Source organism: Eutrigla gurnardus (assembly GCF_963514095.1).
Source record: "Eutrigla gurnardus genome assembly, chromosome: 24".
Lineage (NCBI taxonomy): Eukaryota > Metazoa > Chordata > Actinopteri > Perciformes > Triglidae > Eutrigla > Eutrigla gurnardus.
The window spans coordinates 7,745,859-7,773,722 of NC_139935.1; the positions used below are offsets into that span (position 1 = coordinate 7,745,859).

The 27,864-nt window shown below is 46.5% G+C and overlaps 3 protein-coding genes across 5 annotated transcripts in view; 1 reads left to right on the forward strand and 2 right to left on the reverse strand.

Annotated features, from left to right (window-relative positions):
- Positions 1 to 346: 346 nt before the first annotated feature.
- The window catches only part of LOC311009979 (carboxypeptidase O-like), a 43,146-nt gene continuing 15,628 nt past the window's right edge, over positions 347 to 27,864 (reverse strand). The window contains exons 1-9 of one of the 3 annotated variants that reach the window (XM_084004462.1): positions 2,962 to 3,127; positions 2,056 to 2,095; positions 1,888 to 1,989; positions 1,705 to 1,809; positions 1,510 to 1,626; positions 1,335 to 1,428; positions 1,040 to 1,242; positions 815 to 899; positions 347 to 741 (exon numbers count right to left, since the gene is read on the reverse strand). In XM_084004462.1, coding sequence (XP_083860588.1) covers positions 473 to 741; positions 815 to 899; positions 1,040 to 1,242; positions 1,335 to 1,428; positions 1,510 to 1,626; positions 1,705 to 1,809; positions 1,888 to 1,989; positions 2,056 to 2,095; positions 2,962 to 3,029 — 1,083 coding nt within the window. In that variant the 5' untranslated portion in view covers positions 3,030 to 3,127 and the 3' untranslated portion in view covers positions 347 to 472. Of the gene's footprint in view, positions 742 to 814; positions 900 to 1,039; positions 1,243 to 1,334; positions 1,429 to 1,509; positions 1,810 to 1,887; positions 1,990 to 2,055; positions 2,096 to 2,961; positions 3,128 to 27,864 lie in introns of those variants that run through there. The other 2 variants (XM_084004460.1, XM_084004461.1) reach the window with 2 other exon arrangements.
- On the reverse strand, positions 3,339 to 6,048 carry LOC311009980 (carboxypeptidase O-like; the record flags this gene model as incomplete). Its single annotated transcript, XM_084004463.1, has 9 exons — positions 3,339 to 4,033; positions 4,108 to 4,192; positions 4,466 to 4,668; positions 4,746 to 4,839; positions 5,147 to 5,263; positions 5,342 to 5,446; positions 5,525 to 5,626; positions 5,753 to 5,792; positions 5,981 to 6,048. The coding sequence occupies 9 exons, from the start codon at positions 6,046 to 6,048 to the stop codon at positions 3,765 to 3,767; spliced, it is 1,083 nt and encodes a 360-aa protein (XP_083860589.1). The 3' UTR covers positions 3,339 to 3,764.
- On the forward strand, positions 10,877 to 27,303 carry cckbra (cholecystokinin B receptor a). Its single transcript, XM_084004318.1, has 5 exons — positions 10,877 to 11,080; positions 17,657 to 17,905; positions 22,835 to 23,096; positions 26,003 to 26,130; positions 26,693 to 27,303. The coding sequence occupies exons 1-5, from the start codon at positions 10,936 to 10,938 to the stop codon at positions 27,262 to 27,264; spliced, it is 1,356 nt and encodes a 451-aa protein (XP_083860444.1). The 5' UTR covers positions 10,877 to 10,935; the 3' UTR covers positions 27,265 to 27,303.

Genomic DNA, 27,864 nt, shown 5'->3' on the forward strand with positions numbered 1-27,864 from the left:
CCCCAGAGGAGCAGCTCTTCCTGCCGCTGGCCGGTCTGAGACAACAAGGCTTCCAGCCATTCAGGAACACAGCAGCACGAACTGAAACACAGCTTTGAAACCAGAAACATACCTCTTGTTTGATGCTTTTTTCTGTTATAATACACACTGTTACGTTTGCCAATATCAACATTTCTTATTACAAAAGTTGTACAAGGAATTCCTGACATACAGATCACATTCATGACGGTTTTTAAGCTAATTATGCAACAAATAAAATGCAAAATTCACACATCAACATTATTACTCTGGTGCTGAATGTTATATATATTTTATTAAATGATCAGATCATTCAAGGACCCAGACAACAGATTTATAACCAAGGATGCATTATGTTTCATCAACAGATACATTTCCATTCTATTATTTGATCATTTATCAACAAACAAACACTGGAACAGAAAGCAACACAGCTTGGCTCAGTTTGTCCTCCTCACATCAGGGTGCTGCCGGTGACACCCACTGCTAACAGCACGCTCCACAGGGTGGCAGCAGCCGCGGATGCAGCAGCACCATTAAAGGCCTTCTTGTGGGCGTAGGTGATGATGTGCAGGGCTCCGCTGTAGGCCTCCTCGCAGGCCGGCTGGATCTGATCCTCGGGAAGCTCAAAGCCGAACGTCCCCTTGTCTCTCAGCTCGAAGGTGAAGGCGAGGGGGATCTCCTGCATGTGAGCCCAGTCTTTGGATGAACCAGAAAAGGCGTCTGTGGGAAGAGGGTCAAGTCTTACTAGTCCATCCCCAGAGCCAGGCTGACCAGCACTGATGGGAGGACTTACACAACACGTCCGGTGAGGTTCCTACAGTGTAGTTCATCCCGTGGACCCTCCTAATGGCGTCCGCTGCACCCAAACCCACCTCCATCTGAGGAACCACACATCAGCTTTGAGGGCTGTATTAAATCCCAAATCTACCCTATTTAATCCTGTTTTGTGTGGTATGATGTCAAATATGGTTTTATCGTGAGATATATGCTGCACCGCTGTGTGTGTGGATGTAAATACCAGCTCGTCGTAGTTGGAGGCGGTGTAGTTGGGGTTTCCATAGGGAACCAGGAGCATCTGGCCGTAGGAGTGGATGGTGAGGAAACACAGGAAGTCCTCCTTCCTGGTTCCTACAAAATAAGTAACGGCCTGGGCCTCGGGCTCGGACGCAGGTTTTGTCCCGCGGTAGATGTCCGAGCAGCAGTTAGTGGACGACCCGATTGCTGTGAGAGCAGCCGAAGAATATGGAATAATCTGAGTCAAATGAAGCAGCGACACGTGGTTTGAGGACTTAAAGCGATGAAACAACACTCACTCCCCCAGGTGGCGTTGAAGTTGCGGTTGAGATCGGTGCCGAAACAGTCGCAGCCTGCAGGTCCCGGTGACCGGTTCTTCCTCCACAGTCGAGTCTGCAGTCAAAACAATCAGGCTGTTAAATTTGCAGGTTCTGGTCCTTCTATCAACCTAGCAGGAAATAAAAACGTGCTGACCGTGTTGTCCTTCCAGGAGTAGATGTAGCCGTCCACGTTGAGCACGGGGGTGACGTAGAAGTCCACGTTCTTCATCATCTCCTGCATCTCTGGCTCCGTTCTGTACGCCTGCAGGATCTGAGTGGAGATGTCGGAGAACATGACCACGTTGTTTCCAAAATAAAAGCGTAATAAAAGCGTTTGGCGTCCTCTCACCTGTCTGACAAAGTACTGACAGAAGGCCGGGGCGATCCATTCCCTGGCATGAATACCACAGTCCATCCAGATAGCCTTCTTTTTCTCTCCAGTATTTTGGCCAATCTGGAGGACAAATTCATACAAACATGCATCAAACATAAAAACCCTCCTCCTGGTGTCCGATTACTGCTGATGACTCACCTTGAGCAAGCTGATGATCCTCTTCTCGTAGGTCTGTCCGTACTCCATTATGGTGACAACATCCGGGTGATCCTTCGCCACCTGAGCCATCCAGCTGATGATCTGGAGAGGGGAACACACACGTTACACACCTGTGTGTGTGTGTGTGTGTGTGTGTGGTGAGCTCACCTCTGACATGGGATGGTATTTGTAGTAGTCGTACTCGGCTCTGTTGCAAACACCAAAAACACCACAGTTGAGAAGCTTGTGAAGACGATGTGAATACTTCCTGTCTGGATGATCCCGCCAAAATAATTCACGATATTATCCCCGACAATGGAAATTCCCCAACTTATTATACTCTGTTGTACTGGTGGTTCCCTGAATGCAGCTCACCTCTCTACTGTGGCGGCTCCGCCCGCTGACAGCAGCACCACAAGGATCAGTCCCACAGAGCCAAGCATCGTCATCTCCTCAACGCTTTGTTTGCCACTTCACCGCGATCCAAGCTTTTATAGAAGACGTGCAGCAGATAAAGATGCACCTTTGCCTCAGCCATAGAGCACAGGAAGCACTCTCTATTGTTGCGTTGGTTAATGGTTAATCTGAGAGCCTTCGATATATATCCTTCAAAACGAGTTGGTGAGGATATCTTTAATCGATCATTGTTATGTATTCATTAAGCGGATGGTTTAGGAATTCATAAACATAGCTGGAAAAAAACACACTGGAGCTTCCTCGGCTGGTAACTTTGCATCTTGTCCAGCTCAGTGTGACCTCCGTGTGTCGGTAGACGCCCTCGTCTGACAATAGCATTGTGATCAGCCACACAAAGAATGTGTTTATCATCATGTGAATATGAGAGGGAGAAGATAAGATACGGTGCTTTAAATCAATGATGTGAAAGGAAACAATGAGGAGAGATTTATGAAAAACAGCAAAGGTCCACCAACACTGGGTCATAAACGCAGGTTTTGCACGTGTTATTGTGTTTAATAAGAGGAACACAAGTTTTTCTGTATGTACTGATGCCTTTAAGTGGAGGTGACGCCCATTTCTGTCACTGAAAGAGAGACGTGGGAGGAGTGCGCTCACAGGGAGGTGTTGGAGGAAGCCGGGGTGCGCTTGGTGAACGTCTGCTTCACCTCAGTGGTGAACTCCATCCGCCTGGAGGAGCAGTACCACTACGTCACCATCATCATGCAAGGAGAAGTGGACAGGAAGCAGTCAGGGGAGCCGGAGAACCTGGAGCCTGAGAAGAACGAGGGTAAGAGGAGGTTTCTAAATGGGGGAAGAACCCACCTGAGCTGCTGATGATGCGTGTGGTTCTCTCCCTCCCAGGTTGGATGTGGACGAGGTGGGGAGAGTTTCCCCCAGAGGAGCAGCTCTTCCTGCCGCTGGCCGGTCTGAGACAACAAGGCTTCCAGCCGTTCAGGAACACAGCAACACGAACTGAAACACAGCTTTGAAACCAGAAACATACCTCTTATTTGAAGCTTTTTTCTGTTATAATACACACTGTCAAGTCTGCCAATATCAACATTTCTTATTACAAAAGTTGCACAAGGAATTCATGACATACAGATCACATTCATGACGGTTTTTAAGCTAATTATGCAACAAATAAAATGCAAAATTCACACGTCAACACAAGAATCATTTTTAACTTTTTTTTTATTACTTCCAAATGTTATTCATATTTTATTAAATGATATAAAAAGAGACTTTGAAGTTCATGATCAGACGTTTCAGATCATTCAAGGACCCAGACAACAGATTTATAACCAAGGATGCATTAATATTCATCAACAGATACATTTCCATTCTATTATTTGATCATTTATCAACACAGAAACACTGGAACAGAAAGCAACACAGCTTGGCTCAGTTTGTCCTCCTCACATCAGGGTGCTGCCGGTGACACCCACTGCTAACAGCACGCTCCACAGGGTGGCAGCAGCCGCGCATGCAGCAGCACCATTAAAGGCCTTCTTGTGGGCGTAGGTGATGATGTGCAGGGCTCCGTTGTAGGCCTCCTCGCAGGCCGGCCGGATCTGATCCTCGGGAAGCTCAAAGCCGAACGTCCCCTTGTCTCTCAGCTCGAAGGTGAAGGCGAGGGGGATCTCCTGCAGCCGAGCCCAGTCTCTGGATGAACCCGAGTTGGCGTCTGTGGGAAGAGGGTACAGGTCTTACTAGTCCATCCCCAGAGCGAGGCTGACCAGCATTGATGGGAGGACTTACACAACACGTCCGGTGAGGTTCCTACAGTGTAGTTCATCCCGTGGACCCTCCTAATGGCGTCCGCTGCACCCAAACCCACCTCCATCTGAGGAACCACACATCAGCTTTGAGGGGTGTATTAAATCCCAAATCTTGAAATAGACTAATGTTGATGTGAGTCTTTACAACCCTTGTATTTTTGCATTTTCTGCAAGTTTTTCTCTCTCATCTGCATGAGCTCCGTTTCTATGGCAATATGCAGATCTTGTCTTTATTAATGTCGAAGCATGCAGCGATAATCAGGCTATAAAGATGCACGTACACCTTCCTTTTTTTAATCCTCTATTGTGTGGTATGATGTGTGTGTGGATGTAAATACCAGCTCGTCGTAGTTGGAGGCGGTGTAGTTGGGGTTTCCGTAGGGAACCAGGAGCAGCTGGCCGTAGGAGTGGATGGTGAGGAAACACAGGAAGTCCTCCTTCCGGGTTCCTACAAAGTAAGTAACGGCCTGGGCCTCGGGCTCCGACGCAGGTTTTGTTCCGGGGTAGATGTTCGAAGAGCAGTTAAAGGACACCCCGATTGCTGAAAATGGAATAATCTGAGTCAAATGTAGCAGCGACACGTGGTTTGAGGACTTAAAGCGATGAAACAACACTCACTCCCCCAGGTGGCGTCGAAGTTGCGGTTGAGATCGGTGCCGTAACAGTCGTAGCCTGCAGGTCCCGGTGACCGGTTCTTCCTCCACAGTCGAGTCTGCAGTCAAAACAATCAGGCCGTTAAATCAGCAGGTCCTTCTATCAACCTAGCAGGAAATAAAAATGGCCCCTTATCATACTTCAATGCTGCCTTAGAATTTGATATCAGTTTCCCACCCGTCTTATTTTGAAAACGATTTAGCGCTCGGGTCATGTTGAGTACCGGAAAGAAATCTGATTCACTGATTGAATCGTAGCTCGGTGGAGCTGAACGGCTATCGTTCCCTCATAACCTGCTCATCCGTGGCCTCGAGAGCCACTCTGAAACCCCTCCAAAAGGTAATTTGACGGGGAGGTGCACTGACCGTGTTGTCCTTCCAGGAGTAGATGTAGCCGTCCACGTTGAGCACGGGGGTGACGTAGAAGTCCACGTTCTTCATCATCTCCTGCATCTCTGGCTCCGTTCTGTACGCCTGCAGGATCTGAGTGGAGATGTTGGAGAACTTGACCACGTTGTTTCCAAAATAAAAGCGTAATAAAAGTGTTTGGCGTCCTCTCACCTGTCTGACAAAGTACTGACAGAAGGCCGGGGCGATCCATTCCCTGGCATGGATACCACAGTCCATCCAGATAGCCTTCTTTTTCTCTCCAGTATTTTGGCCAATCTGGAGGACAAATTCATACAAACATGCATCAAACATGAAAACCCTCCTCCTGGTGTCCGATTACTGCTGATGACTCACCTTGAGCAAGCTGATGATCCTCTTCTCGTAGGTCTGTCCGTACTCCATTATGGTGACAACATCCGGGTTATCCTTCGCCACCTGATCCATCCAGCTGATGATCTGGAGAGGGGAATACACACGTTACACACCGGTGTGTGTGTGTATGTGTGTGTGTGTGTGTGTGTGTGTGTGTGTGTGTGTGTGTGTGTGTGTGTGTGTGTGTGTGTGTGTGTGTGGTGATCTCACCTCCGACATGGGATGGTATTTGTAGTAGTCATACTCGGCTCTGTTGCAAACACCAAAAACACCACAGTTGAGAAGCTTGTGAAGACCATATGAATACTTCCTGTCTGGATGATCCCGCCAAAATAATTCACGATATTATCCACAACAAAGGAAATTCCCCAACTTATTGTGAGTTTGTTATCCTCCATTATACTCTGTTGTACCGGTGGTTCCCTGAATGCAGCTCACCTCTCTACTGTGGCGGCTCCGCCCGCTGACAGCAGCACCACAAGGATCAGTCCCACAGAGCCAAGCATCGTCATCTCCTCAACGCTTCGTTTGTCACTTCACCGCGACCCAAGCTTTTATAGAAGACGTGCAGCAGATAAAGACGCACCTTTGCCTCAGCCATATATAGTCGTGCTGGTTAATGGTTAATCTGAGAGCCTTGAATTTATACCCTTGACAATGAGTTGGTGTTGATATTGTATCACGTATTACTGTGTATTTATTGAGTTTAGAAAGTCATAAAAACAGCTATAAAAACACACCCAAATTGCCGTGTGAGCTTCCCTCTTGGCTGTTAGCTGTCCCTTCCCCTTCCAGCGTGACCTTTAGTGACCTTTAGCGTTTCCTCAGCTGATTACTTTTCACTGCATCTTCTCCAGCTCTTCTTACCCACATGTATTAGTGGAGCATTGCGTGGATAATAGCTTTGTGATCGGCCGCACAAAACGATCTGTTTTATGATATGAATTAGAGATTAGATGAGGCGCATTAAAACAACGAGGCGTGATTAATCCAAAAGAGCAAAGGTCCACCAGCACTGGGTCATAAACGCAGGTTTTGCAGAAGTGAGTCTGTAACAAGAGGAACAACCGCGTCGTTGATTATGGGATCGTTTGTTGGCCTGAAAAAAGGAGAAATTCAAAAGGGCTGTGAACCAGATCCCGGTGGTTTGGAGGTCTACACGTGGTCTGAAAATACCCATTAGCATTTGTTTATAGTTTCACATTACATACATTTATCTGGGTCATTATTAAATCCATGAATCCTAAACCTATCATACGCAGTACAGTATCTGGAAATGTCTTGTACAATCTCACAGTCTATGGTATGATAATACAACAGTACGATATTTGGCATCTTCATCATATGCCAGCGGCATAAACAATGTTTTATTCATCAGTGAGGCTGAAATGTAGCGGGTCGATGTGAACTGTGCTCAGGTGGACTGCATGACATTACATCTAATGGAGTTTTTCATTCTTAGAATAGCGCGCTATAATGGTATCCCTGCAGAGCCCAGCTGAAGAGTCCTCACTGTGGCCTTCAGATCCGGCTTTTGGATTGTTTTGATGCCGGATCGCTGGAATGTCTCTGCACAGATCGCCGGTGACGCAGTCTTTGAATCTTGTTTTGCCCTTTTAATGGGTTTTCCAGCTGCGGTTTCTATTATTGCTCAGGGAGACGACGCAGTTCGACGGCCGCTGTTGCATGTTGCTTGTGTGAAACTATACTTTTCCTATAAAATTGCTTTTGTATCGGTGATATCAAATTATGGAACATAGTTTTCTAAGTTTTCTAAGGCTGCATGTGAAATGTGAAATTACTGATACTAATGATTGCACTTCCCTGTTCAGATAATTGAACCCTGTTCCTCTGCTACAGTACTGTAACGCTGCAAATACTAGAACATTAAACCTCAATTTGCACGCCTGCTACGCTCGATATGTTTTGCGTTTGCATTTTGAGAAATCGCATGTCCCTCCTCTCGCCTCGCGTCTCCATTGCTGCATTGCAGTGGAACCTGCATGCGTCGTAATGAGCTCTGAAGCTGGATTCTGAGCATGCCATTTACTGTGATGCATTTAAAGTTTTCCCACGTTGGAAGTTATTGATCTGCTAGATGGCAACATCACTGGAGTTTCATCCCTGAGTGATGAGAGACAACAGAATGTGAAGCCTGACAAGTTTTATGTGTGATTGGTTCTCTGATTCACCAACAATAACAAACAAATAACATTATTTTTTAGAGAGATTTATCTAGCTGCTATTTCCCCCATTAGCATTGATCATGAATACAATTTAAATCAGAGGGAGTCGAGTCTGTCTGCCAGCATTTGCATGATTTATGGTGATTTCTATTCAGTCATATGAGGTCGATAATTCCTGAGCGTCAGGTTTGATTGTTTTTACAGAATGCCCAGTGTTCAAAAGACACTATCATCATATTCTGGTGTTATTAAATATCTAATTCACAATTTGGATATCAATAAAAATGCACATTCCGAATAAATGATTCTGCCAGCGCCAGCAGAAAGACAGAACGGTGCAGACTGCAGAGACCTGACATAATGAGCGATGGTGTGTCATGCCACATGTGACCAGCAGGTGTCAGTGTGACGCTGCATTTAGATGACACACCAGACACACATGAGCTGAGGAACACACCTGTCCACTCGTTAAAAGACTGTATTTAATGAGCAGACGTGGACGACCTCGACGCGTCCAACTAATAGGTGACCCGTTATTCAAGTCAAGTCCTCGCCAACAGCCGCACTTAGCCCTCAGAGGTTAATTAGCGCAGGAGTGCGGCCTTTCTTCGGAGCTGTGTCCGTCTCAGTCTGGCTGCTCCTGACAACCAAACTCGCATGTTAACTACGCCTCAGCAGCTCCCGCTGCTTTGCTGACATGTGCATCTTGTCTGTTCACGAGGCGCTCAGGAGACGCCGAGACGAGACCTGTCTCCCGTTTCCGGGGCGATGGCGTGTCCCAGAATCAGAAGCACGCATCACGGGCGCGTCCCCTCATCGTGATGGATGAAAACACTAATGCTTTTGGATGAGAGAGGCCGGCATGTGACTTCAAGTTGCACCCCTGGCGTCTGATTCCTTTTGGACAAAGCCTTTCCCCTCTTTTTCGAGTCATTTCACCAAACACTGCATCACCGAACAACTTTTTTATGATCACTCAGCAGTGAGCCGTCTGTTTTATGAGGTGCAGTTAACTTGGAGAGTCCATAAAGCTGCGTAAACATCTGGACGTGTTGGAAAGCCGGGGGTCACCGGCAGATTTGACATTCCAGAGAGGTTTTCTGCTGGTGCTGCATTGACATCATATATGAAGGACAATTCGGCTCATTTTAAAAGTCCACGTGTTACCGTTATTGTTTTCCAAAGAGGTTCCCCTGATGCTCACGCCAAGTTCCTGTTCCTCGCCTGAGGAAGGGTTTCTGTTTGTTCGTCAGTATTGACGGAGCTGTCCCGGGGCTCTCGTGAATTCTTAGAATTTCAGTCCGGCTCAAATAAAAATGCCAACAGAATGCTGGAGCGGGATGCAACGGGGTGAGTAGTTCCCCCGTCTCATCAGACACGCTGATCACGACCTGTGTGAAAATCAATGTTGAGCCGCTCGCCAAACTTTTGCAACAGCAGCGGTATTAGAGGAAGCAGAAGGGAGTGACTTTTGGCATTCCTTTAACAAGCTGTTATGTTAAAAAAAAAGAAAGAAAAGAAACGCCAGCACATGTCGGCCGAGCTGGAACACGCATCCCACACAAACGCAGCATCAAAGCAGGAACAGCGGCGGCATCGCTTGTTAAACCATCAGCAGGACTGACAACAAATAGTGATGCCGCCCTCCTCCCCCACATTCAAACCAAACCCCCCCCCGCAGCCTCCACACATTTTGTTCAAAGCATCACATCTCAAACTAAACCCCGAGTCCCAGAACCTCTGGGTCTATACAGCCGAATAGAAAATCTAACAACAAAGTGGAAACAAGACATTCACAGAAGAGTAAAAACCCTTTCACCAAAATAACAGGATGTGCAATATCTATTGCTCTAAGTCTATTTGTAACCGTGGCACCACCCGCAGCTTTAAATCACCTGACAATTTGGGAAGAAGGCATCCGCTGCTTCCCTCTAAACCGGGCAGGATTGGGGCCGTCTGTCCCGCTGATGATCCTTTCCTGACACCCTGCAGGACCTGGAGGTCGTTTGCTCGAGCAGAGATAGAGCATCCATTCCTTCAGAGGAAGACATTGTTCCGTTAGCGTAGTTGCAAAACGGCACATGAAATTAAAAACTATTTATTACAAGAGGAGTTCTGGGAGAACGGCCAAGAGGCGAGTCTTGGATTTTATGGAGCCCAAGTGACAAACCCCGCCGAGTGAAGCCGACGTGGAGGTGTCTTCATGATGCCACCCATTCCTTTTGTGGACTACGGTTGTGAAGCCTGGAGTTTGGCATTTGGGATTTTTTGCAACCAGTGGAGGAAGTGACCATATTTGGACTGTAGGGGAGCGACGGGTGGATCTGAAGAATACAAGCAGCAGCGCGGCACCGAGAGAAGCAACCTTACTGGATCCGGATCCACCTGGATTCTGGTGTTAAGCTCTTAAATTTAGCTTCACAACTTTACGCATCTCAGTAGCTAATTTCATTGGTAGCAACCTGTAGCCCCGCCCCTAAAGCATCCCCTGCTTTCTGGTCTGTTGGACTCTAAATGGACCATAATGTACTAAATGAACATCATGCTGGATTGAAGAAGACTTGTAACTAGAGATTGAGACCATAAACTCATGTTTACTGACATAATACATCAAGAGAGAAGTAGGACCATTTTCTCAATGAGCACAAAATATTTCTAAAAAGATGTGGGTTTTGTCACGGCAACATTCCTTCCAATCTATTACATAATTGACCTCCACTGTCACTTTAAAAAAATAGTCATTTTAGAGAGGTTACCTAAAGCCCCCCCCCACCTTGCAGCTACAGATAAGACGCCTTTTCATGCAGGTTTGACTGAACTGAACAGTGACAGTCGTGAGCTGAAGGAGAGAGAGAGAGAGAGAGAGAGAGAGAGAGGGAGGTAGAGAGGAAGGGAGAGAGGGAGGGAGAGAGAGAGAGAGAGGGAGGGAGAGAGATAGAGAGAGAGAGGGAGGGAGAGAGAGGGGGGAGTGACAGAGCGCTGCACATTGCCTCAGCAGCGCAGCTTCATTCCTTCACAGTCGGGCTCAGCGCGCTGCTGTGACCGCTCCGCGGGGCTTTCCCTCCCGGTAATTAACTCCCGTTATTCCACGCAAACTCTTTTTTTTCTCCTCCCCTTCCCCACCAAGTCTCGCAGCGCCTCCTCCCCGGGTGTTATGAAGAAAGACGCGACGGCGGCAAGTTGATTCCAGCGCGCGCGCACGAGACGATGGCTCTCCAGGCGGCCAACGGCAGCGTGCTGCGGGGGCCGGCGGGCTGCGCGGAGCAGGGCAACCTCAGCGTGGAAGTTGGCGACTATAACATCAGCTGCAGGAACGGCTCCGTCCTCCCCAGACCGAGCAGAGGAGTCCGAGGTAATTCATTCTCTCCTTCACGCCGTCTCTCCTCAGTCACCCGGTAAATACGGTATGGATGCTTTGCTGGAAGTGGTTCCAACATCTGGAAACCTGAGTGTGTTTTATATCGCTTTGTTAACAGCCTGCTGCCACTAAATTCATCATATTTTAGTTTGCTTATTCCTACAAAATAAAAGGCAACCTCTTGGATGCTTTTATTTTCTTGTTATAAATGACCTCATTTAATTAGTACACCTAATGTAATTCGATAACAGATATTAAAGCAAATCCACTGTGTTGGGCCGTGTTTAAATCAAGTTCCTCTGCCTGTTTGTGTCTAATCAATCACCCGGCAGACCAATTATACCGCTGTTCTCTCACCGCGTCAATAATGCCACAATCAGAAGGAGCGCCACCAGATAATTCTCATCACCCTGCTGAGGAGATTAAACCCCACACAGCAGAGGAGACACGGCCCCCCCGGTGCTTCGTCTCCTGGCGGGACACCAGTGGAAAATAAGGGCTGATGAGGTAATGAGGGCTGAACGTGGGCGAGACTTCTTTCTTTCTTTTTTTCAGCCGCAGTATGGAGAACATTTTTTAAATCTTCCTCCACTAAATTATTCACAGCCATTCCTCCTCCTGTGCTGCATTACTTTTATTGACCTTATCGAGGAGGCACATCAGCGGCGGCGTATCGGCTCAAGTGCCCGGAGAGCAATCAAGCGCTGTGGGGTGTGTTCAGCGTCGGACTACTGATGACTGATTGCTGCCTCCGCCTCACTCCCTCATGACACTCGCAAAGTCTTCTGTCAGTCACCTCCATCCTTAGGGGACCTATCCCTTCTCCGCTGTCACTACAGAGGCCGATTACGCAGCTGGATCTGCTGCTCTCCGACGTGATCCTCCAGTGAGGAGATAAAAGCACCGACCGACCCTCATCACCTTCCACTTGTGGAATTACTGCTTTCCAATTCATTGAATTGGACATTTCGTCCTTGACTTGCTAAGGACTGAGCTCCTGACGCAGAGGGGGGAAATTATGTGAAAAACAACAACAAGCTTTCTGAAAGAATCTAAGAAAGTCAAGGTCATTTAGTACATCTCTATTAGATCGATGCATAAACCGCTTATTTTGTCTCTTGTCTCTTCAGCTTCTAACTCAAGTAAATGTTAAAGTAAATAAACTGAGAAACAAAGACAAAGCTGCAGAGTTTCACATTACAAGTTGTTTTCTATGTGCGGGACTTGATTTTAGTCATGATTGGGCGATAAAATGTCAGGAAAGAGAGTCAAGAGTTTCCCATTTTCTGAAGAGACGTCCTCTTGATTGCTTGTTTTGCCAAATGGTCCAAAACCCAAACAGAATTCACTTTATCTCATCAGGAAACCAGAAAACTGGAGAAGCTGGAACCAGTTCATTTCGTTTGTGGCATTTTACCGTAAAAATGAAATCCTCCGCTTCAAAGCTCTTGGCCGACAAAAACCTATTATATACACGATCAGAGAATCAGTTAATACGTTTAACTCTTTCCATTCAAGTAGTCACTTCCTGACTAATAGATGCCTTAAATTCAGACCTTTATACATCATCTACACACACACAACTCAATCACACTCCTCGGAGTCAAACGAACACACAGCCATGATTGATACGTTTTTAGATTCAATATGACTTGTCGTCCCCTCCGAACATAACATTCTCTCCCGTACGCCCGGTGCGAAATCATAAAAATCCCTAATAAACTCCAGACCTTGCCCTGCAAATCATCACGTTTTTAACATTTTTGTTCGGCATCAGGGCGCCGCTGATGTGGAGCAACATCTGCAGCTGCACCCTCGGCCCGGCCCGGCCCGGGCGCTCCCCCCCTCCCTCCCCCGCTGATTCAAAGTGGCAGATTGCTGAGCTCGCCCCGTCATTTTTGGAGTGCATGCGAGATCACGAGGTGGATCTCATAAGCATTAAATCAACACCGCTTCAGTTTTTTGGAGAGGAGCCGAGCAGTCGGCTCGGGATTAAAAATATACAGGAAAAGCAAACTTAAAGCGACCTGGGGAGGCGGAATCACAAAGTAGTTCCTCCTTCCTGATTATGAGCTGCAGCCTCTTATGCATCACCCACATCCTGCTGTGTTAGTTTATATTTAATGAGCAAGACCCATAATAACTCATGTCATCACGCGTTGTGAGCCGACAGCACAAATAATAAAGATCCCCTCGACCCTTTATGAAGTCACGACGCCGGAGGATTGGAGGGAGGCGGGGATGGAGTTTTACAGGCTTTCCTGGCTCCAGTCAGACTCGTGATGGACGACCAATTTCACTGTCGGCTAATCCGTAGTCATGTGACGTGCGGTGACTCAACAAATACAGCTCTAATTTATAGCCGAGGTGCCGGGAGAGACGAGAGGTTTTACAAGTCACAAGTGAGTCTCGAGTCTTGTGCAGGTCCGGTCCACAGCCAGGAACGGCGAGCCCCAAGTCAAGACAGATGAGTGCTCGTAAAGACAGAGTCGAGCCCCAAGTCAAGACAGATGAGTGCTCGTAAAGACAGAGTCGAGCCCCAAGTCAAGACAGATGAGTGCTCGTAAAGACAGACATGGTCTAAGTCGAGTTCCAAGTCAAGACTGGCAAGTCCCAAGTCAAGTCCCTAGTAAAGACAGACATGGTCTAAGTCGAGTCCCAAGTCAAGTACCTAGTAAAGACAGACATGGTCTAAGTCGAGTCCCAAGTCAAGTCCCTAGTAAAGACAGACATGGTCTAAGTCGAGTCCCAAGTCAAGTCCCTAGTAAAGACAGACATGGTCTAAGTCGAGTTCCAAGTCAAGACTGGCAAGTCCCAAGTCAAGTCCCTAGTAAAGACAGACATGGTCTAAGTCGAGTCCCAAGTCAAGTACCTAGTAAAGACAGACATGGTCTAAGTCGAGTCCCAAGTCAAGTCCCTAGTAAAGACAGACATGGTCTAAGTCGAGTCCCAAGTCAAGTCCCTAGTAAAGACAGACATGGTCTAAGTCGAGTCCCAAGTCAAGTCCCTAGTAAAGACAGACATGGTCTAAGTCGAGTCCCAAGTCAAGTCCCTAGTAAAGACAGACATGGTCTAAGTCGAGTCCCAAGTCAAGTCCCTAGTAAAGACAGACATGGTCTAAGTCGAGTCCCAAGTCAAGTCCCTAGTAAAGACAGACATGGTCTAAGTCGAGTCCCAAGTCAAGTCCCTAGTAAAGACAGACATGGTCTAAGTCGAGTCCCAAGTCAAGTCCCTAGTGAAGACAGACATGGTCTTAGTCGAGTCCCAAGTCAAGTCCCTAGTAAAGACAGTCAAGTCCCAAGTCCTACACTTTGAGTTTCGAGTCCTAAAGTAAAAATGTTCCCCAAATATAAAACAATTTCACCAACAGAGTAATAATATATTAAAACATTTTAGCATAAAACCGTGAGCGCTTTTTAAAGTGTGTATTTGAGTTTAAAACGAGTGCGACTAAGACTCTCCGAGTGATAATGAGCCCCAAATATATGAGCTGTAGTTTCTCACTGATTTTCCTTCTGTGAATCTCACAAAGTTTGCGGTCTCTACAGTCTGGAGGAAGTCCAATTAGTGATTTGCAGTGCATGGCGTACCCTTTGGAAACCCCGGCGTCTTATCGCTGGCGTTGTTTACATAATGATTTATGGGAATCCAGTGAGGAACACCTCGGCTGAATGTTAAATTCGATGAGGAAATCCCTTAACATGCAGCTCCTGTAGTCCGAGGCGATTGTACGAATGCGAGGAGAACACTCCTGTTTAATCAATTTCAACGCGTTGGGTTCAGAAGAGTTAATTTCACTTCCTTTAACGAGTATGGCAGTGATTAAAAAAAACATGCTGCTCCTTTAATTACATTGCGAAGGCTGGAAGAGGTTTGTTTGGGGATGCGTTGGCTGTCACTGTTCATACACAGAGCCTTTGCTGTTCCATGCACCACACTGTAGTGATTAGTATGCACACTCGCTGGGGAACATAATTCACAGTTCGCCCGTCCAACGTTGGCAGCCACTTGGCTTCCTGTCACCGCGTTTGCAGGGACGGCAGAGTCGGGCCGGGATTCAATGACGTAACGAGGCCTCGTGGGTCATTCAATATGTGCTGAGCTTGTTCGCTCCAAACAAACTTCTCCAAAAAAACGTCGAGGTAGTGAAGGATCAATACCCTCCTCTCCCGGGAGGCGCGGTGGAAAGACGAATCGAGTTTAATTGTGCTGACTGTAACAGTAACTCGCCTCATTACGCTCATACCATGCGATACAGACGCGGAGTGCTGTGCTTAATTGCCGTCGGAGGACTCATTTGACACTATTTTTTAAGACATGAGCGGAGCAGGGAGATACCACGGAGCAGGTCGGATCGGCAATGAGTCACACCGTTATAAAGCCCACGGATTGAGCTCCATCCTTTCAGTTTGAAAACCACACTCAAGGTGACAACCGTCCAATTTGTATTCCGTGGCCATGCTTTCCCTGAACAGGAGCTCCCCGTCTTTTGATCCGATCCGTAAGGATACAAGAACGCGCCATCGACCCTCATAACGCAACGGGGAAAGAAGGCGCCCTCTGATCGGCTGTGACAAGCGGCGAGGGAGAGAAGGGGGGATTAAAGCCAGAGAGCGCTCTGTGATGTAAGATTGGGATTTATTGGCAGTGTGGACACAGGTCTGGCTTCGGAGGGAAATTCCAGTCCGAGGTGTTTGTGTTTGAATTTGAGTGTTTACTAGTTAAGAAGGAAGTGGATCACAAACAGCGGCTTCCTTATAACCATTAATGGTTGTGTTTTGATGGTAGAAAAAGGTTGGAAAGTAAACTTTATTCCAACTTTCATGAGGATTTTACCATCTTTGATATGAGAAAGTCCCCCCCCCCCCAAAAATATGTTGCAAGACGTTTGCAAAAGTGACTCGAACAGGAACCAAAATGTACTTTCAGGATGTTTTTATCGCTTAAAGGAGGAATTGGAAACTGGGAAATGTAGTCATATTAGAGTGATTTCTGTAATATTACGACAGAATTCAACGATGATGTGTTTGCATATTAGCATCATAGCGACTTGGATTCATATCTGTGGGTTAGAGGGTACGTTGTGGTGTTTCCTTGGAAACAAAGTTGACTGCTTGACGCCCGAAAACAATGTATTCTTAAAACGCCTTAAAGTAAAGTGAAAAATGATAATACGTTCAACACTCCTTGGGTCACAGCTAAAATGTTTTCACTTTACCTACTGCTGCATCTCTTCCTTCGTTATCTGTGATGTATTTATAGACGCTTCTGGATTTGAAGTCACGCTTGAGGGAGTCGTAGGAACCGAAGTGAATGGTCCTGCAGTCGTTAAGGGGAGCCGACGTACCGCTGGTGCTCAATGAACAGATAATTCCACTTTCACTCGGCTGCATCGCAACACAAAAGGGAGCCGCTGAGCTCGTGGGGACTCCCTGCTGGGTGTTTGTGGAGGAAGTGAGCGCCCCGATCTCACAGAATGCCGTTTGTCCGGCTTATTATGTCGACTTGACCGCGACGTCAATCAGCTGATGAAACTCTCAAAGCCGTCGGGAGGCTTTTCCTCATCAAAGGAATAATTCATATTTGTGGTGGAGGGTGAGTGGATGGCGGAGGTGATTAACATGCATCCCGCAGTGTCGTGGGTTCAAATCCCTCAGCTGCTTTTATCTTTGGCGTCTATACTGGCTACAGCTACATAATGTTTGACGAAGCAGCCGTCAAATAAAAAAGAAAAACAGTTTAAAACTGCAATTGTTTTATGCCTAACGACGTGAATAAACTTTTCTGTGTTAGCCAGCTGGCTCACTTCCTTTGGCAATATTAATTTATTATATCATTATTTTATTTGGAGAGGACAATGCATATTGATGAACACTCATGCATGCATCACTTTGTGTAAGAAGCTAGAAGCTCATTTCCATCCGCAGTCCTCAAAATGCCCTTCAACCAGTGAAGAAGAGAAATAGGAACAGAGCAATAATGTGTTATATGATCGTTTCTCATATTCAGTATATGGAACAAGCATCACAAAGCAATAAGGGGACAAATAAGCATCACTGCAGAGACGCCAAACCAAACAATGTGTGGAAACCTGAGACTCTATGGACGAAGCAGAAATAGTGGTGATTCCAGCCCTTTTTCTCTGAGTTATTTTGATTATAATTGGGCGAGCAGGGAAATATTGAATGAAGATGTGGATGTTATTCCATTCTTTGGTGTCGTATTTCCCCAGGTGAATGACACGCTGCAGCCTGTTCTCCTCATGTATCGATGTTATCGTCTCATTTTTTTAACGCAAACTCTTGTTCTTTTCATTTCACGTCTCATTTAATGTTAACGATCATAAGTTAATTTGCATACAGACGATCAATCTTCATGTTCTCTCTTTATTTCTTCTTCTTTGTTTTCTCTCATGACTAAAAGAAAAACGGCTTTGATTAAACAATTCAATATTTTCTTAATGAGACGACGGAATCATCCATTCAGGGTGTCCCATTAATCCAAAGTCTGTAATCCACTTGTGCGTGTGCTTCCTTCCTTTAATTGATCCTCTCCCCGTCTCCCCGTCAGAGATGGACTCCTTCCGCATCCTGCTCTACTCCCTCATCTTCCTGCTCAGCGTCTTCGGCAACCTGCTGATCATCGTGGTGCTGGTGCTGAACAAGCGCATGCGCACCGTCACCAACTCCTTCCTGCTGTCGCTGGCGGTCAGCGACCTCATGATGGCCGTCTTCTGCATGCCCTTCACGCTCATCCCCAACATCCTGGAGGACTTCATCTTCGGGGGCGCCATGTGCAAGACCGTCTCCTACTTCATGGGTGAGTGAATCCTCCATCATCCCATGCTGGTATGGATTGTGTTTCCTTTGGGCAGCGAGTTCATAGAGTCACATTAAACAGTGAAGTCATGAAACATCGGAGATATCTTCTTCTTATTGTACAGAATTCTGGCAGACGATCAGAAAATGTGCTGCAGCCGAAATTGCTCGATTATCTAACAGGGAGTCTTTTTTTCTCCGGGCTTCATTCGGCCTGTCAGAGGGGGGAACCGCCGTTCTCAAAGTGCTCCGACAGTCACACGTCTTCAGGAGTGTGACTGAGCGATGAGCTGGCTCCCATCAGGCCGGAGTCCGGGTCCCACGTGAGGCCTGACTCAGGGAGTCTCCGCTCCGCCGAGGAGGGGGCTATCCAATCGGGAGGTTCACAATCCTATTATTCTCTCAGGAATGCGATGCACCATCTGTGCTGAATCTCCTTTTCAATTACTGGGTTCTCTGAGCTGTGATGATGAGGAGGAGGTGGAGGAGGTGGAGGTGGAGGAGGAGGGCCAGCTGCCTTGGACTTTAAATATAAACCTTTTGGAATTTGGCTGCGTTGTCTCATATTTTACATGCAGAGTAGTTTAATTGATGAACAACCATTGTTAAATGCTGACTCACTCATTTTATCAAACTGAGTCATGACTTGGACGTCCTTCCTGTCGAATCTACCTGAAAAACTGTTAGTGTAGTTTGGGAGTAATGTTTCAAAAGCAACACTTGGGGCTCGGGGTCGAGTTGATGAGCTAGTCGTCCACAGTATCTGTCCAAGCTTCAACAGCATGTCCTGTGTACTGATCCGTTTACCCCCCCCCCCCCACCCACCCATCCAACTGGCATTTCATTCTCAGGACACAATTTCATTCGATTGAGATTCACTGAAGGGGGGAAAGAAGTTCTCAGAGCGAGCGCGCCCGCTGACTGTCAATTAGATGAAGGGAGTTGCGATGTCGAAGGCCTCGGGAAACGCATCACCCCGCAAGACCCCGCAACCAGTAAAGCAGCTCCAGTCTGGGCCCGAGTTGCCGGACTGGTCCAACTAATGATGCAGCTTTCTGGAGGCGAGACCTTCAGCGCGGTTCCTGTGTGTGTTGCCCGTCTCACTGTGGTTCTGCCTAGAATATTTATAGTGTATAGATTTTGCCAAGTTTATTTCTTCTTCTGCATCTTTCTGTGTGTGAGTGCTGAATGGCACACACTAATGTACGAATATAATTTAAGAGGGCAAACCAGAAGAATGACATATTCAGAAGAAGGCTGTGCTCTGCAATTATTATTTGACTAATGGTTCGGTTCAAAAAATGACACTAATTATGTATCTCTTTACATTTTGTTAAGAAACAAATATTTTTTGAACATCCTTTTTAGTTTAAATAAACATCTTAAATAAGATGATCATGAATGATAACAATGTATCTTGTTTTTTTTTGTTTTTTTTTTGGAGGGAACACAGAATCATTACATTTCTCGATGTGGAAAAACTGCAACACATCATATAAATGCCGATCCACAAATATCAGTGTGATGAGCAAAGCCTTCTGTCAGCCAATCAATACAGAGGATCATTGGGGCCGTCCTCGCCCATCAATTGTGTGGAGAACCTGCCCGGCGAACTCATCTGTTAGCACACGGCCATTAGACACACGATACGCCATCCATCCTTCCATCTGCTTCTCGCTCAATAACCACGTGAATCATTGCCTCCCGGTCTTTCACCGGCAGTTCGCAGATCGATGTAATATTCTGGGTTTGCGTACGTGTGCGGCCCTCAATCACATTTATGTCTGTTTGTGTTTCTGTCGCTGGTCATATGATGCAATTACCCCCCTCCCTCAGTGATGTGCAGCTTGAATACATTTGGGTTTTTAAAGAAATCGTTCTCACACATTCATTCCATTCGTAAAGCTTGAGGCTTCTTAAAGCGGGGAGAAGAAAAAGACGCGAGCTAAGAATGAACACCCGCCCTCCGGGGTCGAGGTGTGCTGAATGACCCTCCACTAAACTGCACCGTTTCGCTCAAAAAGCCCCGTTATCAAGCTGCCGCCCGCCTCGTGTTTAATGAACAAGAAAAGGGATTAGAGCTCCTTCATCCCGAGAAGGGAAGGTCGGTTAGTTGGCTGGTAATTAACTCGGCTGCACCTCCTCTACACCACCAAGCGTCAAGGAGTGAAGCAATAGCTGTTGAAATGCAGCAGCAGCTCCATATGCTTGAATATGTGGAATGAAAGGGAGATTCTTAATGCACTGCTGCTTAATGCGCATACAGTATTAATATATGGGAGGCGATGCAGTCGCTGCGGGTTGTTTTAAAGTGTGTTGATGATATCGCGCGTTCATAATTCTTTTTTAGAGGCCGAGCAAATTGCCCCATCAGCGCTGCGGATCTCAGACCGGCGTTTTGCTTTCTTCTGCCGGTAATAAAAACAGACGGACAATGAAACGTTGAGAGGTTTGATGAATTTCTCCCGGACTAACATCTGATCCGTCAGACAAGAAGCACTCGAGTCTTCTGGGGACCTTCTGCCGTGTCATCGATTTGAATTAGCGGCGGATCTGTGCCATACATCACCTGGATGTGCACTTCCTGTCAGTGTGACTGTGCGGCGATCGGTCTTTATAAGTGTCGGGTTTGGAAACATCGCTCATTTAAGACCTGTGGCTCTACTTGGCATGTGAGTAGAGCATCATGGCGGTCGCAAAGCACTTTGGATCTATTTATTTCCACATCGACAACGAGTTGAGTTCTTACCTTTCACAATAAAAGCCAGAGAGATTTACGCAGCATCGCTGCTCACCAAGAGAACTTAAATTACAACAAATGAGCAGACAATATGCATTTATTATTAAAAAAACAATATGTCTGTATTTATTATGGTCGTCATTATACAGATGACCTCAATATATATTCCTCTACATAGTCCTCCATATAGTCCTCTACATAGTCCTCTATGTAGTCCTCTATATAGTCCCCTATGTAGTCCTCTATAAAGTCCTTTATATATAGTTTGCTATATGCTAAGCTAACAGTCTTGTAGTTGGAGCTTTATATTCACAGGCATGAAAGTACAATTGATCTCATCTAACCCTTTGCAATATATCAAAAATGCCCATTTCCTAAACATGATAAACATTCTTTGTTTATGTACAAAGTGTTTCTTTTATAAAAATAAATTTGCATTTTACTGACGGTTGTTTTTCCTTTTCTCTTCATAATTGTAGTTGTGTTTAATCCTGTTGTGCGTTTGCTTTACAAAGCACTTTACAACATCGCTCCATGAATAATGGGTCTTCTTTTTGATCCTCTCGTTATTTTTATTGTTCTTTTTGAGATGGAGAGAGAGAGAAAAAAAAAATACAAATCCGTGGCTGGGCATGACCGCCTTCGAGCATCAACAAAAGGAAAAACCCCCCGTGTGTGATTCGGTCTCTCTCTGTGTCCATGCGTCACACTTGAGAAAGACGTGTGGGTGTGAGAGACTTATTGTGCGAGACTCGTACGGTGTCGGTGCACTGTTAGGATCTGCATGTATTGACTCTGCCACCCACGTCCTTCTGTCTCCGCCTGGAGCTGGAGGTGACTGTGTTTAAGTTGGTGAACGCTGGAGGACCAGCCTATAGACGGAGTCGGCTCTCTGACATTGTAACCCTAGCTCTATGATCACAGGTTGCAAAGGAGAATCCATCTTACTTACATGACTGTCTTTTTATTTGTTTATGCCTTCACATGAGAACAAAATTCAGTTTTACCTCCCATTTGATGTGATTATTGTACATTTTGTAGCCGTTTTCATTTCAGTAATAAGGAAAATCCAAGAAATTCGATTGTTGTCCTCATCTCTCATTTGTCAATAATAGCAAAGTCAAGTATAAGTAAATCAATCGATGCCCAATCAATACGGAAGGAAACTGCATGATCGTCAGCATTAAAAAGGAGCTTTTTCTATAAGTAGATTTATGGAAATTCATTCACACGCTCTCTGATTCGCGACATCACAGATAACGAAGTCACACCTAACCTAAATATATACGTGTATCACGTCAAGACTTCCAGAAGGAGTATTTTCCATGCTATAAACTACAACGTGACTAGATTCAGTATCTAACTCCCTGTTTTTATAACAAATACACCTGTCTCTTCCGTCTTACATCCCAATAAAAGCCTATGGGTTCGGTTTGATGTAGTATCCTGTCAGGTTTTCGGCGCAGCAGCGATTCCGAAAAAAATGACCCTTCTCGCAAAGTGCTGAGATGCTGTTAATAATGCAGAGTCTCTGCGACTGCTCGCGGAGCATAAAAGGCATTCAGACGTCTTTTTGTAATGATGATGTTCTCTTTGTTCAGGATCCACACCAGGCAGCTCGGCTTTGTTCTGTTCAGGCAGAAATATGATCAAGCCTCCATCGCACTTCTCCTTCTCCTCCAAGTTACACATTTTTATTGGCGATCCACTCGAAAATCCTTTTAGCTTCTGCAGACAAAAGTTTCTCACAATAGACAGGAACTCCATCTATTGGTTTGCAGGTGAGGTCGCCGCCAAATGCTGATCCCGGAGAGGATAAACTGTTTTCAGCCAAGTCAAAACACTTAATATGGCATCGACTTCCTCCCTTGAATCATAATGCATAATGCGACGGTTTGGACAGGATATGTTCCTCCGACGCCAAAGAACAATGGAAGGGGATTTATATGTTGTCGTAGCGACAGAGGATCAGCGTGGAGAATTAATTCCTGGTGGTGTCACGCAGATATGGCTTTATTAATGGCCTTTGTCTCACCCCGTCTCACCTTCACGTCACACTGCCTGAGCCTGCTGCCCATATGCCGATTATGCATATTCACACATGCAAATACAACCTCGCCTTGAATTATTCTCCGCAGGAATTTAACCCGTGCTGAACTGGTGGACTTTCTCCTCTCTCTGTTTATGCAGGGATCTCCGTCAGCATCTCCACCTTCAGCCTCGTGGCCATCGCCATCGAGAGATACAGCGCCATCTGCAACCCGCTGAAGTCCCGAGCGTGGCAGACCCGCTCCCACGCCTACCGCGTGATCGCCGCCACCTGGGCGGTGTCACTGCTCGTCATGGTGCCCTACCCGGTGTTCAGCGTCCTCAGGTCTTTCCCCAAGGCCAACGGCACCGTGGGCCACATGTGTCGCCTGGACTGGCCCAGCAGGGAGGCTGAGCAGACCTGGTGAGTACTTGGGATGAGTGGGGACGCCATAAATAAGGCAGGCAGCTCCTGTTTAAGCATGATTAGAGACCATATAAAACAGATTTTCTCACATAGCAGGGGTCGTAAGAGAAAGTAGAGCCATCATTAGACTACTGTAGATTGGTGCTGCGAGGACGCTCCTTGCCGCCTTTTTAAATTAAACTGATTGCTTCTCTGCTCCGAGAAAGGATGGAAGAATAAAGCGCTTGCAAAATGTCAGGAGAGAAACGATTATTGCTGCTACAGGCTCGATTGCTCGGCGTGAGGGAAGCCGTCCATCCATCAGCATGCCCTCAGAGGACCAATACTTGTTTCTTTGCTTTGTTGCTAGCGCTCCAAGTACATGGATACGCTACAAAAAGGATAAGATAAAGGCAAAAAACGCTGTACATCTCCATACTAGCCTCTTTTCGCAGTCTGTCGATCAAACTGTAAAGCTTCTCTGGGAGAGACAAGGCAGTGGGAGACCAGTTAATTAGTCTGCTCGGTGAGGAGGAGGAAGAAAGTCGACGCTCAGATGTCAAAAGCCAAGATGTGTCACTAAGTATGCCGACCTTTCAAAGTTTTTCATCCTCGGGTTCATCTTCACCCACCGCGATTGTCTTAAATTACAGAGGCTCAAACTTCCACTGAAAGGAGACGTCACCTTTTTCCCCGTCTGTCTCCTGCTGTCTGGAAACGCCACCTTTTTTTTGTCCACCTAATGAAGCGGTGCACGGAGTTATTGAAGCATCCAATTTGATTCTGGGATGAGGACAAAATGATTTCGAGACGCGTAAAAGAGCCATAAAGTGGTTAATGAACCGATCCTGTCAAGTCAAAAGACAAATTTAATGATTTCCGAGTTCTGCCGTGATTGCGATGCGTGCACTGACAATTTTACGCAGACTAGCATTTACATAAATATCTTTGCAGGAAAAGGTACTCTGGAGGGATGAATAACCCGACTCATTGACGCAATAAAAAAAACCAACTAGATAATTAAGACATTTTCAGGAGAGCAGATTGCATTTTTTGCAAGAGAAATCAGGTTTACGTTACAGAAAAGGTTGGTCACATATATACAAAAATAAACACATCCTCTGCATCCACAGCACAGGGGAGCCAGAATTCTCACAGGTCTGGAAACGGTGAAGGCATTGATAGTTAATATGCAGCCGACTGCAGCCTGGGAAATAGAAATTCGAGCTAATGGCGGCGAGATGTGGACACATTTCAGACCAGAATGTGTGCACTTTATTTGTATATTTTGGTTGATAATCATGTAGATTTCATACGACGTGGGAGCGGTTCAAAGGGGCAGCTCCGTATTAATATTCATCACACAGTCCATCTGGGTTTCCCCCCCTTGAGGCAAAACAAGCACAGATAGCCACCAGATTTTTTTTTTTTTTGGTGTTCCCACTCTTCTACATGTTCACTTCCTGACAGCTTTTGTCCGACAGATTTTCCACGATATCAAACGGACAGCTGCTGGGAGGCTTCGACTGAAGGCTTCTCTTTAAATCGGAGGTGAAAGAGAGCCCAGGAAGATATTAGAATATCAGAGAATGAATGAAACTTCCTCTCTGCCGGCGCTTTCATGTGCTGACTGATGTGAACCGCGGACACAAGAGCATTACGGCCAATCAAAAGGGAGACGTGGCTGCAGATGGGGAAGATTAATGACAATCAAAGTGCCACCTGTAGCTTCCTTTCTCTCATTTATTCATAGGTTGCTCTTTCTACTTTTCTCTTTCACCATAATTGTGTCTCCCTCAAGCTCACTTCAATTCATGTGAATGGTTTCATTCATTTATAGTCTATACTTTTATCGCCGCCGCATATTTAAACAAAGCCACACAGTGCTGTAGCTCTTACATAGAATAAATGCTGAGTGGTATCTGGAGGCTCCGAAGCCTTTGAATTTTGTACACTGTTGATAAATTCCCCCGTCAACATTTTCTGCAGTTTCTTTGCACTTAACTGACTCCCCTAGTTTTTCCTTTGAGGTGCCATCAATCCAGGCACTCGAGAGAGCCATGCTCATTATTCTCCAGCTCCAGAAAAAATGCATTTACGATCAGAAAACAGCCGACTACACGGCCTGGAGCAGCGACAAATATCCCGTAATTGTCATATTACAGCCTATTTAACAATGTTTACTTGGCAAAATGTCATTTTCGGGAAAGCCTTTCGAAAAAACGTTCCTTCCTGTGTTATCTGGCTGCAAAGTAAAGCCAATGCGGAAGTGCCTTAATCCTGACGACTCTGGTTGCAAAAAGAAGTTCTATAAGAAGTCTGAGAAAATGACCGACTTCTCTCTTGATTTATTATCTCAGTAAACATTGTCGACATGAGTTTATGGTCTCAATCTCTAGTTTCAAAGGAAAATTCCAAACAAGCCTTTCAAAACGTAGTCGTCAAACCAAGGGTGTCGCCACGGCGACAGTGTCATAAACAGCCATGTGTGCCGACTGTGTAAACTGTCAATATGTCAAGGCAGTTTGATAAGGTCGTGTTGAAAAGCATCCCCTTGGTTAAACAGGATGGCTGACCTTCTTAAAACAACGTTGCTTCGTCGCGTCAGACGTGGATTAGCTAACCGGTCCAATCGGCCCAACTCACTCTGCAAACGATGTAGTAACATAGTGGACATATTTGTATATGCATTTGCATATAAATTGGTAGATATAGGTAAGCGAGTGATGATAATACAGCATACTCCTTGACCTCCTTGGATATATCCAGGCCGATAGAATGATGATAGAACGTTCATTAGAACCATAAGAGACTTGGACTTGCCCCTAAAGAACTTGAGATTTGACTTTGACTCCAGCTCAAAGACTAGAGGCTTGCCTTTGTGTGTTTTGAGCGCTGATTCAACCCCTCTTCTGTTTTTCCAGGTATGTGCTGCTGCTGTTCACTCTGTTCTTCGTCCCGGGAGTGGTGATGATTGTAGCCTACGGTCTGATCTCCAGAGAGCTCTTCCGGGGCATTCACTTTGAGCTGGGCCAGAACAGCGAGACCACCGGTGAGATCCATCACAAAAATCAATCCGAGCTCCGACGCCCGTTTGCTTCACATCAATTCATCCCGGATTGACTAACTGTAACATATCGCCTTTCTCAGGCAAACATGATGCAGCATGAGTGCGAATGGGGATTTGTTTGTTTTGCCTCAAGCAGAGACTTAGATTTTTTTTTTTGTTGCTACCTACGGGCTCTGCATCTGTTACATACAGAAATAGACGTCATCTCTGTTGTCCTCATACCTACTCTACTCTCATGTGTGGCCTCAAGACGATTGTTAAAACAGAGAAAGGAAAGCTGTGAGCTGAAATATGGTCCAGAAGTAAAATCGCTATAGTTACTGTGTGGATGAGAAGCTCCAGTTTCCATGGCGTCGTGTGTGTGATTCATCAGTGTTGATACGATCTGAAATAGCCTTCAGTAGCAACAGTTAATCCGCTGTTAAACATAGTGTTTTATCCTTCTGGATGCAGCAAAATCATCAACTCCCATCCTTGGCATTAAGTGTTGGGTGTAATTGTTCCGTCCACACTGGCCATTAAAGTACTTTCTGACCCTCCACAGGCCAGAAGAACGGCGTCGGGAGGGCCGCGGCGGGAACCAACGACGACGACGACGGCTGCTACATCCAGGTGTCTAAAAAACCCTCCTCCGCCGTGGAGCTCCCCACCCTCTCTGCCTCGTCCAGCGCCGCCCAGGCCAAGACGGAGCGCGCCCGCAGCAACACCTCGGAGGCCAAGCTGCAGGCCAAGAAGCGGGTCATCCGCATGCTGATGGTGATCGTGGCGCTCTTCTTCGTCTGCTGGATGCCCCTGTACTCGGCCAACACCTGGAAGGCGTTTGACCTGAAGTCGGCGTCCAAAGCCCTCTCGGGCGCCCCCATCTCCTTCATCCACCTGCTGTCCTACTCCTCGGCCTGCGTCAACCCCATCATCTACTGCTTCATGAACATGCGCTTCCGCAAGGCCCTGCTGTCCACCTTCGCCTGCTGCTGCCGCAACCGGCTCTGCCGCTGGTGGTGTAGGCGGAAGGAGGGCGGGGAAGACGGCATCACCGCCACCTCCATGGCCACGTCCATGGCCACGTCCATGTCCAAGTTCAGCTACACCACCGTCAGCACCGCCGGCACCTGCTGAGCCTCCAGAGGAGCCGGGTGGTCCGGGGCACCATCAGTTTTTTTTATCACCCTTCATCCTTAATACGCGATGCGTCACGCGCCGAGTCACATCCCTGCCCTCGTTTACGAGGCACGTTTTGAAAGGTCGCCTTCAAATTCTGCGTGCATGGTTGCAGAACGTGAAGCGAATACGATGCTTCAGTCGGCCGACGGTCTTCTCCCCTCTCTCTTTAATTGGCAGCAGTCGCTTTGTTGCATCCCGAAGACAACATCAAGTGCCTGTGCTCTTTTGTGTAGCTTTCGTTCGTCACGGTGGCTTGTTCGATTGGCGGAGAGACGATTCAAAAGGCGACGTGGGAAATGTTGTAAATACCGTCTTCATGTTCTTACTGTGCCAAAGGGAGATTTTCGACGGAGACGTACGCTTTGGGACAGCGAGGACTCGTTCCCTCAGTGGTGAATCAGTATGGATTCATGCTCCTTTTGTGTTTCCTCTTTGCTCATTCAGGGCATCTCTCTCAGTTATCACAATTATTCTACTGAAGGCTACACGGGGCGAATTTTGAGATATCGAAGGAAGTTTGTTCGACTCGCTCTCACTTGTATAACATTGTTGGCA